Source organism: Schistosoma mansoni, assembly GCF_000237925.1.
Source record: "Schistosoma mansoni, WGS project CABG00000000 data, supercontig 0288, strain Puerto Rico, whole genome shotgun sequence".
Lineage (NCBI taxonomy): Eukaryota > Metazoa > Platyhelminthes > Trematoda > Strigeidida > Schistosomatidae > Schistosoma > Schistosoma mansoni.
This window is the reverse complement of record NW_017386146.1, coordinates 28,656-42,620: the sequence shown is the minus strand read 5'-3', so window position 1 is coordinate 42,620 and position 13,965 is coordinate 28,656. Positions and strand designations below refer to the sequence as shown.

Here is a 13,965-nt window from a genome sequence, read left to right as displayed (position 1 = left end):
AATAACAAGCATTTTTATTTTTCCAATTCTATAACCTAATGTCATATGTGACAAAGAGAAATAGTTTTAAACAACAAAGTAATTTGGCTAAAATATTTCAGAACTCCCCCCCCTCTCTACTGAATTAATAGTTTTGTTTTATTTTAAAAATCATAGCACATTTATTTATTATTCAATAATGAAAAGAATAATTCTTTTTGTACACTATTCAATGATGAATTTTTACGATTCACTTATAGATTAAAGAGAATATATGCCGTTTTGTTTGAAGTGAATTCTCTTTAGCTCTTAAATTTGTACACAGTTTAATAACTGTTGTACAGATGTTTGACAGAAAACAAAATAATTTAAACAAAAATATATTTGCTCTAGTAATATTTAGCTGACCTTGAAAGGAAATCCTCGGGGTTTTGGTGAGAAACCGTGACCAGTGGAGTTTAACTGTGTTGAATGTGAGACAATTACCCACCATAAACAATGAAATATGGTGGCGCAATGCTATGTATTTAGCTACTTAGAATGAATTACCGTCTGGCTTTCACTGGTTTTAAATGGTAACCCAACTCATATCATTCAGTAATTATCTATAATTATAAATAGTCTTTAAAAAAAATTATATAGTCAGTCACTGAAATGTAAAACAAATATAATAGGCTAACAATCTGTCTCAATAATTTAGCAAGAACGAGAGCTAAGTAATAAGCACCTTCGATAATCAGAAATAAAATGCATGTTCTTAAGTTTGACTGCACTGTTTTTTCTTTGGGTTTTACAAGAGGTTTTGAATAACAGTCTCTATAAGTAACTTAACCAATATATGGTTTGTGGTAATATTCTACTAGATCTTTCATATAACGTAATAAACTAATATCACTTCACATACTGGCCTCGGAAGCGTGCATTCAGCATGGAAAGTAGTGCTGAGATAGTTCATTTTCATTTGTGAATAAGAAATGAGTGTCTGACAACACTATTATAAACTATGATTCATACTACCTATGATATGATTTATCTAACAATTACGTGAAGCGAATAACTGAAGTGGTTATCTATGAATCAACCTTATTGTAACTTAATACCCACAAATCTCAGTAAATTAATCTGATGTCGGTCATGTAAGGTATACTCCGGAAATAAATAAATACTATAAAACGGAGGATGGCTGGTGTTGATTATCAGGAATTTTTTCAACAGTGATAGGATGTGTACACCAACGAGTAAGGGATATTATGAACAAGATTAGCATACTCTAAATATTATAGAATGAACTGACAATAACTTGAGTTCATATGTTTACTGGACAAAAAAATAATGAAAGTCATGTAAAATACATAGTTCAGTTGACTAGAAAATATTTCCACTGATTTTTCTGAAAATCGAATCTAATGAATAAATGTTAAGTTTTGCTTAGTGTTTTAAATTTACTAAACTTACCTATAATCCATCTTTCCGGAGCCAATTCCAAAGCGACTATTGACATTTCTAGATTTAGAATAGTATCTCTAGAGTAATGAGACAGATATTGTACCACAAAAGTTGTCATTAATTCAATCCTTTCTGAAGTCATAATTGCTCACACTACTGAGCATTACTGAATTCAGACTAAACAGCGGTTCAGTTCCGTCCAGTTATTACTGATTCACTAACAAGCGGTTCATGATGAGAGCCAACACCATTTTAAATACTTTACTTCAAGTAATGAACAGTATTTCGAGGGCTTTTATCTGTTTATATTCGTTCGCGGACTTGATTTTGATGTCGGGCATATTATAACTTTTGAACCCTAATAGTGAACCATTCATGTTTCACTTACCAACCGACAATTAGTGCTTTAGAAGTCTGTAGATGTGAATTATATTCATACGCTAAATTTTATTTGAAATAAATAACATCTCGAAATAATCAATGCTAAACTGAATTGTTGTGACTGTTAAACAAATTATAACTCTCAGATATACATCAACAAGTTTACAAGAAGTTCAATTCAACAAGTTTAAATCTCGTAACAACAATTATACATTTATACTACTGAATTAGCATTCAATAGTTCATATATGTCTCAACTGTTTGACTGAAAATAATGAATTCATTTTGAAGCTAATCATTATTAAGAGCGTAATTACTACTGACAAAAGAAAGTTGTGATTTTATCATGTCCCTTAGTTTCTATTTATAGTATATATAGTATACTCACTACCACATTTTGATAAGTTCGAATAGAAGGTATTCATTTATTAGGCGGTAAACTAGTTTTGACGAATTCCTGGCCAGCTTGATCAATAGGCGTTTTTTAGCATGGTTCTTTTCTAAAGTGTGTGGCCACTAACCTCATGTTCAATTTACTCTTTTATCCCAGCTTGAGACCAGCGATGATCGTAGATCGTCTCCGAGAGGAGTTTGATCAATAAGGTATCAAATTAATTGTATAATAATAAGATAGTTAAGAAAGTGACAACTGAAAATTAAATAAATCACTAAACAGCTATCCAAAATAAAAAAGATTTGTAGATATGTCACCTAAGTAGTGACTTTATTATCCTTGACAGACACTGAAAGCTGAATGTGATCAGTGATACGTCGTAGCCATATACCGGTACAGCCCATATAAGACACTTCTTCTCCTCTGGATAGTCACTCTCGACGTCTCAAGTCTACCTGCTTCTGATTTCCTTCAAATAGCCTGTCCCACTCAATGGCTGTCATCTTCTTGGTTTGTTTTCCAAGTATTGTACTTGATATTGGCATAATCTAATATTGCCGCATACGCTGTATCTCTGCGATTATTGGCATTTATTTAGTGCAAATGAGTGAGTATTTTATTGTTGGAATCGTCACTTCTCTTCGTTACAATTTAGTTTCATTTTACCATAGCAGAGCTGAGAGAAATTGTCCTTTCATAATAGCCATTTATTTTTCACTATTTTAAATAAAACACTCAATTATATTAATGAGTAATATACTTACCATAATAATCAAAATAGAACAGTCAAGTAAAATGAGGTTAAACATTAGAAAATATTGGAATTCATTTACGTTCATGGTTGTAGAATATATGAAATTATTGGTAAACTATTTGTCCCAAATCCAGTGACGATACGAAGTTAATGAAGTATGATGTACACTATTCACATAATATTAACGCTTTATATCTCCACACAATATTGACATGCTTATTTTTTTCAGCTATTATATTGTCGTTTTGAATAATTAATTATTTCGAAATGCAGGCAAAAACACTTCAGTAGGGTTAATACGTTTGCTAATAAGAGAGGATTATTAGGTTATTGCTTTTGAAAGTTTTCTGAAGTAACTAGAATCCACCTTGAACTCAATATGTCTCCGTTTTTCAAAACTCTACCCTTTGAAAGGGGTGTCCAGAATATATTCATCCTGTTTTTCCACTTATATTTCATTGAGTGCAACAACAGAAATAAGTCAGACATTCTCTGAAGAAAAGATAGCTGTTTCATCATGGTATGGGACTCTTCAGTAGTAAGCACTCGCTTGATCAACTGTCATAAATCTTGTGGTAAACACTAAAAAATCAATTTTAAGCAAGCATTTTTGTAAAAATGTTTCGTCTTTTATTGAACACTGTTTGATGAGGTTTATTCAACCACGTTTACAAATTTCTATACTCAGAAAGAAAACACATTGATGTTGTTCACTCCAACAGTCAATACATAATTACTAATAATCTATCGCGTCGAAACATTGTTTCACTGATGATTGGATATCAGTTGAATAATCAATAAGAGAGAGATTGCTTAACTTTAAAAAGAAGTGAGTTATTTAATGATCCCATATGTAATAAATCAGCCTATTCTGAAGACCTTATTGCTGAATGATTATCTTCGGAGATTTCACCAACTTGATTTATGAAGTAGGCTGCGATGATGTTAACCAGAACAACTCAGTAAAAACAATACACCTGAAACTATTTAAATGGGCCGGAAATTTTCAGACTTACAATATTGGTTCAAAGCCTGATTAGTGAATTTACATAAGTGATCACGTTCAGACTGCAGAGTAAATTCATATCAGTAGTAAATTTTACACTAAGACATTCTAAAAATCAAATTGAACGAACGGTGCATCTCTTTTTTACTTTTTCCTTCAATGAATAGGTGTTTTTATTGTTTAGCGTTTAATTTTAGGTAATCTAGAAAACGCTAATCCTATCCTTTCTGTCCATTTGATTTTTATTCTGACCATTATCACCGTGTTCAACTTGTAGCTGTTTTTTTATCAGGTGCCTATAAATATACATTTGCATACGTTAGTATTGGGATTCATGGAGGTTATAGTATTTCCACAGTTGAATTCACAAGCCCATCTAAACTAGACCACCAGTGAAAACCCAGATATATTTATTTATTTATTTAAACGCATGAACATTGGTACAAGGAGGCAGCGAATAGATATCCGCCACATAAACCATTTGATTTGTGTGAGGGCTGGGATACTGCCCGCATGCCCAAATAGAAATAGGTGGTTTACTTGGAGGACCACATCTCGAGCCTCTGATCTGAAGGTCCTATCCGCAGGGCAATCGAGCAACGTCAGGATATGCAGTCCCATTGTAGCTGGTGACCAACAATAGGTTCATGCGCCACTTGTTCCATCAGGATACTGGAGCCTATGTGCACCATTGATTTAGAATCATAGTTTTCCACTCCTCTAGGTGGATCCTCGATATCCATCTACCTGGTTAAAGCGCCGAACATTCGCTTTTCGTCCTCTGAATTTCATAAACAGCACCCCCGTCTCGAGAAGGTAGTTAATAGGACTTCCCTGGCAGTAGCTGTACACGTGCGGCCATATGAGAGCATTTCGAGGAGAGAAAACTCTCACTATTCTCGGCCGTACCAGGGCATTTGGTGGCATACATGTATGTTATCCATATTGATAAAAATCATGTGCTAATTAGTGACTAGCTTCAAGATGGATTTCATGGAGTTCTAATGAGAATCTGTGACCAGTGTAGTCCAACGTGTGTTGGGTGTAAGACACGTATCCACTTCAGACAATAGATGAAGGGTTGCACAAAATCATGGATTGATTGAAGTTAGGCATTCACACCACTGGATACCAGCTCTGTGATCTAGAGGTTAAGCACTCGCACGCAATACCGGACCTAAGTTTGAGTCCCACTAGTGGGATCGTGGATGAGCACTGCTAAGAAGTCTCATACCAGGATGGAACGGCCGTCCGGTGCTTCCAGGTTTTCAGTGGTGGTCCATTAACTCATCGACTTTTGATGATAATAATAATAACAACAACAATTTACTTAATCTTTCTAAAGAATTTTAGATAATTTTACACTTCATTTAAAATATGTGATATTTATTATTAGTATTATTATTGTAGAGTACTTTTATTTTCTATCTAGCATCTTTTTACTAACTTTTTATGATTACCGCATTTTCGATGCGGAAGGAAAACGACAATTAAACTATGATTGTAGTTTAAAAGCTTATGAATGGATAAAATATACTACTACTATTACTACTACTATTACTACTACGACGACGACTACGACTACTATTGTTAATATCATTAGTGACATTTACAAGATCTATAAACTAAAACTTATGAAAAACCAAAAGAAATTCAATGGAATATGATACGGATTAATTCAATTTTCTTTATCGGTTCAAAGCATACAATAGATGTAAAAACTAGATTAGAGTATAGAATAAGTAGTAACTTTAACCATTTAACCCCACCCCATCTGGAAAATAAAATCTGACTTACTTTTTATTTTTCCCTAAAAAGGAATGATTCATAGACAAATTTTAGTTTTCATCCAATTTAATATATATCGATTACTAATAACTTCAAGTAGTTATTAATAATGGCTTTCTCGGACTACGAAGAACGATAAAGCATCGTCAGTGAGATGATTTATGTTCAGATAACATGGTCGCTTAGTTATATAATGATCGTATGTACAATAATAAGGCTATGAATTTTCCAGGTATAATGCTATTGGTGAATAGTGAATCGCGTACAATTGTAGTGAACGAGAACAACAGTGGGGACAGTCGAATGTAAAATCTGAGAATCATACAGTAAATACTTAAGTTGCAAAATGTCAATCAATTGTCTCAAACTTGACTGTTCATTTTGTAGATATCAGTCAATCGCCTCGGACTTCATTGTTCCTGCATTTCCATATCAACTGATTTTTGTTCCCGCTCTTTCCTCCTCGATCTTCTCGACCTAAACATTTTATTCCTGACTGGCGTTATATACTACTTATAATGGCAATAGTAGCACACATCACATTATTAACATGTATCGTTAATATTCAGTTAATAGTATATTAGGGTTTCTTTTCGACTGGCACCATTTGTTTAAAACAAAAAACCATGCACAATAAATTTTACTTCATCCAATTCAGTAATCATATCCAATAAAATAATCGTTAGAGTTTGATTATTATTATCATGTATTTATTTAGCATTCAATGACATGTAGTCATAGTAATTAAAGTAAAAATTTAATACCTTAAATAAATTAATTTCTGACGGGATATATCATTTTACTATGTTTGAAACTAATAAAACTTTTAAGGGGGTTTTGTGGAGATTTTAGTAATTTTATATAGTTGGAATCATGAGTCAATTAAAGCTAGATCACCATGGAATACCTGGAAGCACTGAACGGCCGTTTCGTCCTATTGCGGGACTCCTCAGCAGTGCGCATCCACAATCCAGCCTCCCGAGATTCGAACCCGGGACCTATCAGTTTCGTACGCGGGCGCTTAACCACTAGACCACTGATCCGGCCGGCATCCAACAGTGCTAATGTCTAACTTCAATCGATCCACGAAATTGAGCGACACATCCACCGATGTCTTCAGTGAGTTACTATCTCACAACAGACCTGGTTGAACTCCACTGGTCACTGCATCTAAAATCTCGCAAGGCGGGATCGTGAATGTGCACTGCTGAGGAATCCCACAATAGGACGAAACAGCTGTCCAGTGCTTCCAGGTTTTCCATGGTAGTCTAGCTTCAATTGACTCGTGATTTCGACTATATATAATTAAAATTTGTTTAAAGAATGTTATAGTTCTGGATATAATCAAACAATAATTTTTGTACTCACTGTGTTTCTTTGTTATGACTTGCGGTCGGCTGTTATGACTGAGTCACCGATTGTTATATCTGGTCGTCGCGTATTGTTTGTTATGTCAGAATGGATTATCAATTATACTAGAAAACGATGAACAAGTTTCATATTGCGTAAAAGAATCAAATTCTACTTTTCGTCCCGTCATATCATTCTTTGATTTTGTCTGGTTATTAAAAAATATACTTTATTGTAAACAGGTATTAGTTCGGTTCAGTATGCATGTGAGCATTGGCATTCTTGATATTCGTCTACTTTCTCGAGTATATCATCTTCCTTTAGGGTTTACGGGGCCCTGAGACAAAGAAACGCTTTTATGCTTTTTCAGTAAAATAATGTTGTAGTAAGTTATTATTTCAAGATTCTGCGACTATCATAATATTAACCAATAATCACTTTACCAATGGACTCTGGGCTGGTGGTCCTAATAGCTAAGCATTCTCCACGAACCCAAAATGGTTTGTGTTCGATCCCTCTTCATTACAACATCACACATTCAAATTGTATAATTCACTTATCGCGTAATACAGTTATGTTCACAATAAAATTATGATGAAGTGGCAGGATAATACATGTAATTTAGTAGTTAGAGTCGATCACTGTTAAAGTTCGCAAGGCTAAGTCCAGTTTCTGTCACCTTGGAGAAATATGTATTCTAGCACGAACATAAAACATGCTATTTCCCGTAGCTAGCACGGGCGTAAGTAATAAGTTTGAGTTTGTTCAGTTGTAGGTTAAGTGGATCTTGACTCAGATGATCTGTATGGTTCTTTCATCGACGCCACTCAAAACATTCTCGTTTAACAAACTATCAACTTAATCTGAAGATATAATTAACTTGTAGCATAGGAATGAGCCGGTCAAAATCGAGTAAACAACTGTTGAAGTTCCACGTGAATTTCAAAATGAATCACTTTCATCTTATCTTACGGTAAACAAGCAGCAAAAATAATTTTATATATTGTCCAGAGTCTTCAAAATTATTAGGAAAAATTATTTTTATTAATCACAGAGTAATTAAGATAATATTAATGGCATCATGAGCTCAATTCTTTCCACATGAATTATTTGTAACATTCGAATCAACCCTATCCCAAAACCCTAAATCTCAACCATAAAGCTAACCATTAGTCGCTAACCCTAAATGCTTGACCCTAACTTCAAACCACCAACCAAAGATTATATGAGAACTCCTTTAAGTTTTTTTATGTCCTTATTAAACTCCGCCTGTAGCCCCTCCGAGGGCTACTGCTGGTCTCAAACCCAGATAGAGGAAGAGGGTTGGGCATGGGGTTAGCGACCCCATCCCGTAGAAAGTTAACTCGCTAAAAAACACTAGCCAGAAAAAATTATTCAAACCATTTACAGTCTGCCCTGGGAGCTAAAAGGTTTTCATTTAGAAGAGTTATGACGCCTCATGGTGAAAGCCGAGTTCCTTCGAAAGTCACGAGGCTGATACTCCCTCTAACGACCAGAGCAACAATTTTTATGGATACATGGAACGCCCGGACAATGTCGGAAATCGGGAGAGTCTTCCAAACTGCAGCAGAAATGAGGAAATACAACCTGGAGGTGTTTGGAATCGGTGTAACACATTGGACGCAGGTTAGACAACAACGACTATCTTCAGATGTAGCAGTAACTGCAAAGATACTCCACATTCTCTTCAGTAAGATTTGGGATGAAGAATAAATACCAACAGACTGGAAAGAAGGACGTCTGATCGAAATACCAAAGAAAGATGATCTCAGCAAGTGTGATAACTACAGAGACATCAATCTTCTCTCAATACCAGGAAAGATCTTCAACAGGGTGTTGTTAAACAGAAAGAAGAACTCCGTAGACGTCCAACTTCGTGACCAACAGGCTAGATTCCGTAAGGATCGATCGTGTACAGACCAAATCTCAATTCTACGGATCATTGTGGAACAATCAATTGAATGGAATTCGTCACTCTACATCAACTTCATTGACTACGAAAAAGCATTTGATAACGTGGACCGGATGACACTATGGGAGCTTCTTAGACACTACGGCGTGCCTGAGAAGATAGTCAATATCATACGGAATTCCTATGATGGATTAAACTGCCAAATCGTTCATGGAGGACAACTGACCGACTCATTCGAGATAAAGACCGGTGTCAGGCAAGGTTGCTTAATCTCACCCTTTCTCTTTCTTCTGGTGATCGATTGGATCATGAAGATGTCAACACCTGGAGGAAGCACTAGATACAGTGGACAGCTAGGACGCAGCTGGACGATTTAGACTTCACAGATGATCTGGCTCTTCTATCTCGAACGCAACAACAAATGCAGGAGAAGACGACTAGTGTAGCAGCAGTCTCAGCAGAAGTAGGTCTCAATATACACAAAGGGAAAAGCGAGATTCTCCGATACAACACAACATGCATCAATAGAATTACACTTGACGGAGAAGCTTTGGAGGATGTGAAAACCTTTACATATCTAGGCAACATCATTGATGAGCACAGTGGATCTGATGCAGATGCTAAGGTGCGGATCGGCAAAGAAAGAGCAGCATATTTACAACTGAAGAACATCTGGAACTCAAAACAATTGTCAACCAAAACCAAAGTCAGAATTTTCAATACAAATGTCAAGACAGTTCTACTGTATGGGGCGGAGACGTGGGAAACTACGAAAGCCATTATTCAGAAGATATAAGTGTTTGGTAACAGTTGTCTACGCAAAATACTTCGGATCTGTTGGCCAGACATTATCAGCAACAACCTAATGTGGAAGAGAACAAACCGGATTTCAGTGGAGAAGAAATCAGAAAGAAGTGCTGGAAGTGGATAAGACACACATGGAAGAAAGCAGCCAACTGTGTCGCAAGGCAAGCCTTCAATTGGAATGCTCAAGGCCAAAGGAGAAGAGAAAGACTAAAGAACACAATACGCCGAGAAATGGAGACAGACATGGGAAGAGTGAACAAAAACTGGATAGAACTAGAAAGGAAGGCTCAGGACAGAGTGGGTTGAAAAATGCTGGTCGGCAGCCTATGCTTCATTGGGAGTAACAGGCGTACGTAAGTGATTTATGTCCTTATTAGGGTTCGAGAAGACTGATATTCTATATCCATGTGGATGGAACTATATATGTATCTGTTTTTCAGTTTACAGACAAAGTAATCTGTAGAATACATCAATAGATTCATTAATCATATGGGATATGTGCACCCATTATTACTATTTTTCTTTAGAAACTATTCACTTACAATACGTGTTTTCTGATAGGCTAACAACGAACCAAACGGTCATTGCAGGCTTGTCCATGAACTATACTCTTACTGGGAATTTTTGACTATATTCATAATCACCACCGATCATAGTTTTAAACGAACGGTAATGGGTTTGAGTCCCAGAGTGAACATCAACTATGAGATTCAGGTACATCCAGCTGACGAGTTCTAAATAGGATGAAACGCGCGTCAAACTGGATCCCACTTGCTAGCCACTATTCATCCTTGCCTATAGTACTTGTGAATTAAGGCAATATCGCGGCAATCCGCACAGTATGCACATATGCCAATACGAGACTGATCAATTGCAGTCCTAAATATCAATGGGAAGATTCAACTAAATAACACCAAGTGGATGTTTGATATAATGATTCAAATGTTTTTATTTTTCCAAGAGATTAAGACTTCACATGCTTTAATTGCACTAACCTTTCTGTTTGTTTTTAGGTGTTTTCTTAATTATTCATTTAGAATTATTCATTGTTTCTTTATTGCCAATCCATACAAATAATATTACATTACAACGTTATCGACCTAAACGATGGGCTTATTATGAAATACATAAATGTGGTCGTATTAAAGGATATAGTTGTTTAGAACATCGTCACTGTTATGAACGTTATCTACGTCATGATATGGTTTGTTTTGAAGTTTATCCTTGTTTAAGTTCATGTATATTTATTGCTCAGGTAAGAACTCACTATAGTTAATTTCATTATTATTTCATCTAGTTTTCATATACTTTATCTTTTTGGATTTGAGATAGTATTAGTATGCAGTATATGCATTCTACCCTGTTTTGAAATTGTCTATTGATTATATCGGTAATCTACTGTTGTAGTTCACAGTGAGACTTGCGTTCAGTCTTTCGTACTTGAAACATCAAAGTTTCATCTACTGAACAGCTGAACCTATATGAAGTATAAATGTACTTAACTGATCTGATATTTATCATTAATTTAAAGAGTTTGTAGTTTTTAAATGTTAATAGTTAGGAACGATTTCGATCACAAAACGGGTGCTTTGGATTTTAGTTTATGACATTACGAGATTTAAATAAATTTTAAAGTGCAGGGAACACTGAGACGTTAGCTTTAAGAACGAGTGATCAAATTCAGTACCGTATATAGACAATACATATATAGTTGAAGTCATGAGTCAATTAAAGCTAGACCACCATGAAAAACCTGGAAGCACTGGACGGCCATTTCATTCTAATGTGGGACTCTTCAGCAGTGCGCATCTACGATCCCGCCTCGCGAGATTCCAACCAAGGACCTATCAATATCGCACGCCAGCGCTTAACCACTAGACCACTGATCCGGCATCGAAAGGTGTTAATGTCTAACTTCAACCGATCCACGAAATCGAGCAACCATTCACCGATGTCTTCAGTGAGTTACTATCTCACAACAGACCTGGTTGAACTCCACTGGACGAAACAGCCGTCCAGTGCTTCCAGATTTTCCATGGTAGTCTAGCTTCAATTCACTCATGATTCCAACTATATAAAATTACTAAAATCTCCACAAAACCCCTTTCTGACAATACATATATGTTTAGAAAGAAAGAAATAGTAATTTAGACTATGCAATTAGTGAATAATGTACAAATCACTTTTAACATAATTTGCAAATGTTCCAAGTGAATTTTACTTATAAACATTTTAACATTTATTCACTATGATTAATATTATAAGTTATTCAGATGGTTTTTGAAAAACCTATTTGTAGTAACATTAAACTAACACCTTGCATGTACAGTTTAACATATTTTTTTCTTATCTCTCCAAGGAAACACGTCATATTTTTCAATTTTATTTAATTGGTGATACCATTTTCATGTCAACCTCAAAACTCCCATTGAAATATATTCTAAATGAAATTAAAGGTTCCGTAGCTGATCGCGGTCCGAATAGCTCAGTGGTAATGTCTCTGACTGTGAAGCTGGGTGACACGGGATCAAATCCGTCAGGGAGCACCAGTTCCCTCAAGATCACAGTTTCACCTCGCTGACGAGTGCCAAGTAGCACGAAATCCAGGTCCAGGGTTTCCTGTTGACCATCTCTAACCACCATCTTATAAATAACATCTGTCTATTTAAATTAAAGATCATTTAAATGAGTTATCAGAACACACAGAAACATAATCTCCCATTTCATTTATAAGATGAGTTTTTTACAAAAATTAAATCAAGTAATCAACAAAATGGGTTGAAAGTAATCTATAAAGCATAAATATCAATGAACAATGTATAGACGTTTACTACTTAAACTTACATTCAGTAGCAGTTGGTAAATAATCACAAAATATTCATATTCTTAATTATAATTTCTCACTTTCTTTTTTAAACACAGTTATATGACTATGAGAAATTTGCACAACAAATTGAACGTTTAATGATCAAGGGAATACCTGTAAATAATCATGATGATGCAGTAAATTTTGTACGTGAAAAAACAAAGAAATTAGCCCAAGATTTAAATATGTCACTGCCGTTAGGTGGAACATAACAGAATAAGTTAGTTTCTTTTTTTTTACAACCAATGGATGAAATACGATACAATTAATAAGAGTGGAATCATTCATTGAAGCTGCAATTGATCAACGTGGAAATTCCCAATTAATAATCAATTTGTATAATTATAAATCAATTATCTTTACTTGTGAACTTCAGAAGACTTTTCTTTGTGTTACACTACACCCTGTAATTGATTTCAATGTGTTTTTTGATGTTTTTACAGTGTTTTTTATCTGTCTCACATTTATGTATATATCCATATAACTATCTGTTGATAACATTACGTTTTTCTTATATCGTTATCTTCAAATCCCTTTTAACTTTCTTATAACTCACGCTTTCAATTACAAGCATATTTGTATGTGTTGTGCACCAGATAACTGTTATATAGATATTACATAGATTTTATATTGGATAAACGCTTGGTTTTTTATAACTCACTTAGTAAACAATACCAACAAATTACAATACAACTTGAAGGTGTGTATTTGAAAACTGGAATGTGTGAGGTCGTAATCTCATCAGTCTTCAGTTGGAAAACAGAGAAGAAATAAGAGTTATGTAATAGTGAAACAGTTTTAAGTAAATAAATGTTTAGATGGAGAACTATAAAATATTTTTTCAGAAAACAATGTCATTCTACAAGATGATGATGATCAATCCCGCGAGCGGGATCGTGGATGCGCACTGCTGAGGAGTTCCACAATAGGACTAAACGGCCGTCCAGTGGTTCCAAGTTTTCCATGGTGGTCTAGCTTTAATTGACTCATGATTTCAACTATATAAAATTACTGAAATCTCCACCAAACCCCCTGATGATGATGAGATGATGATATCAAGTTATGTGATAATAATGTTCATAAACTGTTTCTTAACAACTGTGTTTTCATGTATATGTAACATATACTGATTAACTACTGAGTAGTATTAGACGGTGGCATATATTTTGATTGGATGAATTCAACCTTCTTAATTTCACTGTACCCACTGACCAAAGAGACTTGACACCGCATATATCTGATGGTCTTCCAGTAGTGAATA

The 13,965-nt window shown here is 35.0% G+C and overlaps 1 protein-coding gene across 1 annotated transcript; it reads left to right on the top strand.

Annotated features, from left to right (window-relative positions):
- Nucleotides 1-2,803: 2,803 nt before the first annotated feature.
- On the top strand, nucleotides 2,804-13,343 carry Smp_031390 (hypothetical protein; the record flags this gene model as incomplete). The annotated part of the gene is made up of 3 exons (XM_018792438.1): nucleotides 2,804-2,807; nucleotides 10,876-11,093; nucleotides 12,761-13,343. 3 exons carry the CDS (start codon nucleotides 2,804-2,806, stop codon nucleotides 12,914-12,916), a joined length of 378 nt encoding a protein of 125 aa, XP_018644209.1. The 3' UTR covers nucleotides 12,917-13,343.
- Between the last annotated feature and the right edge of the window lie 622 nt (nucleotides 13,344-13,965).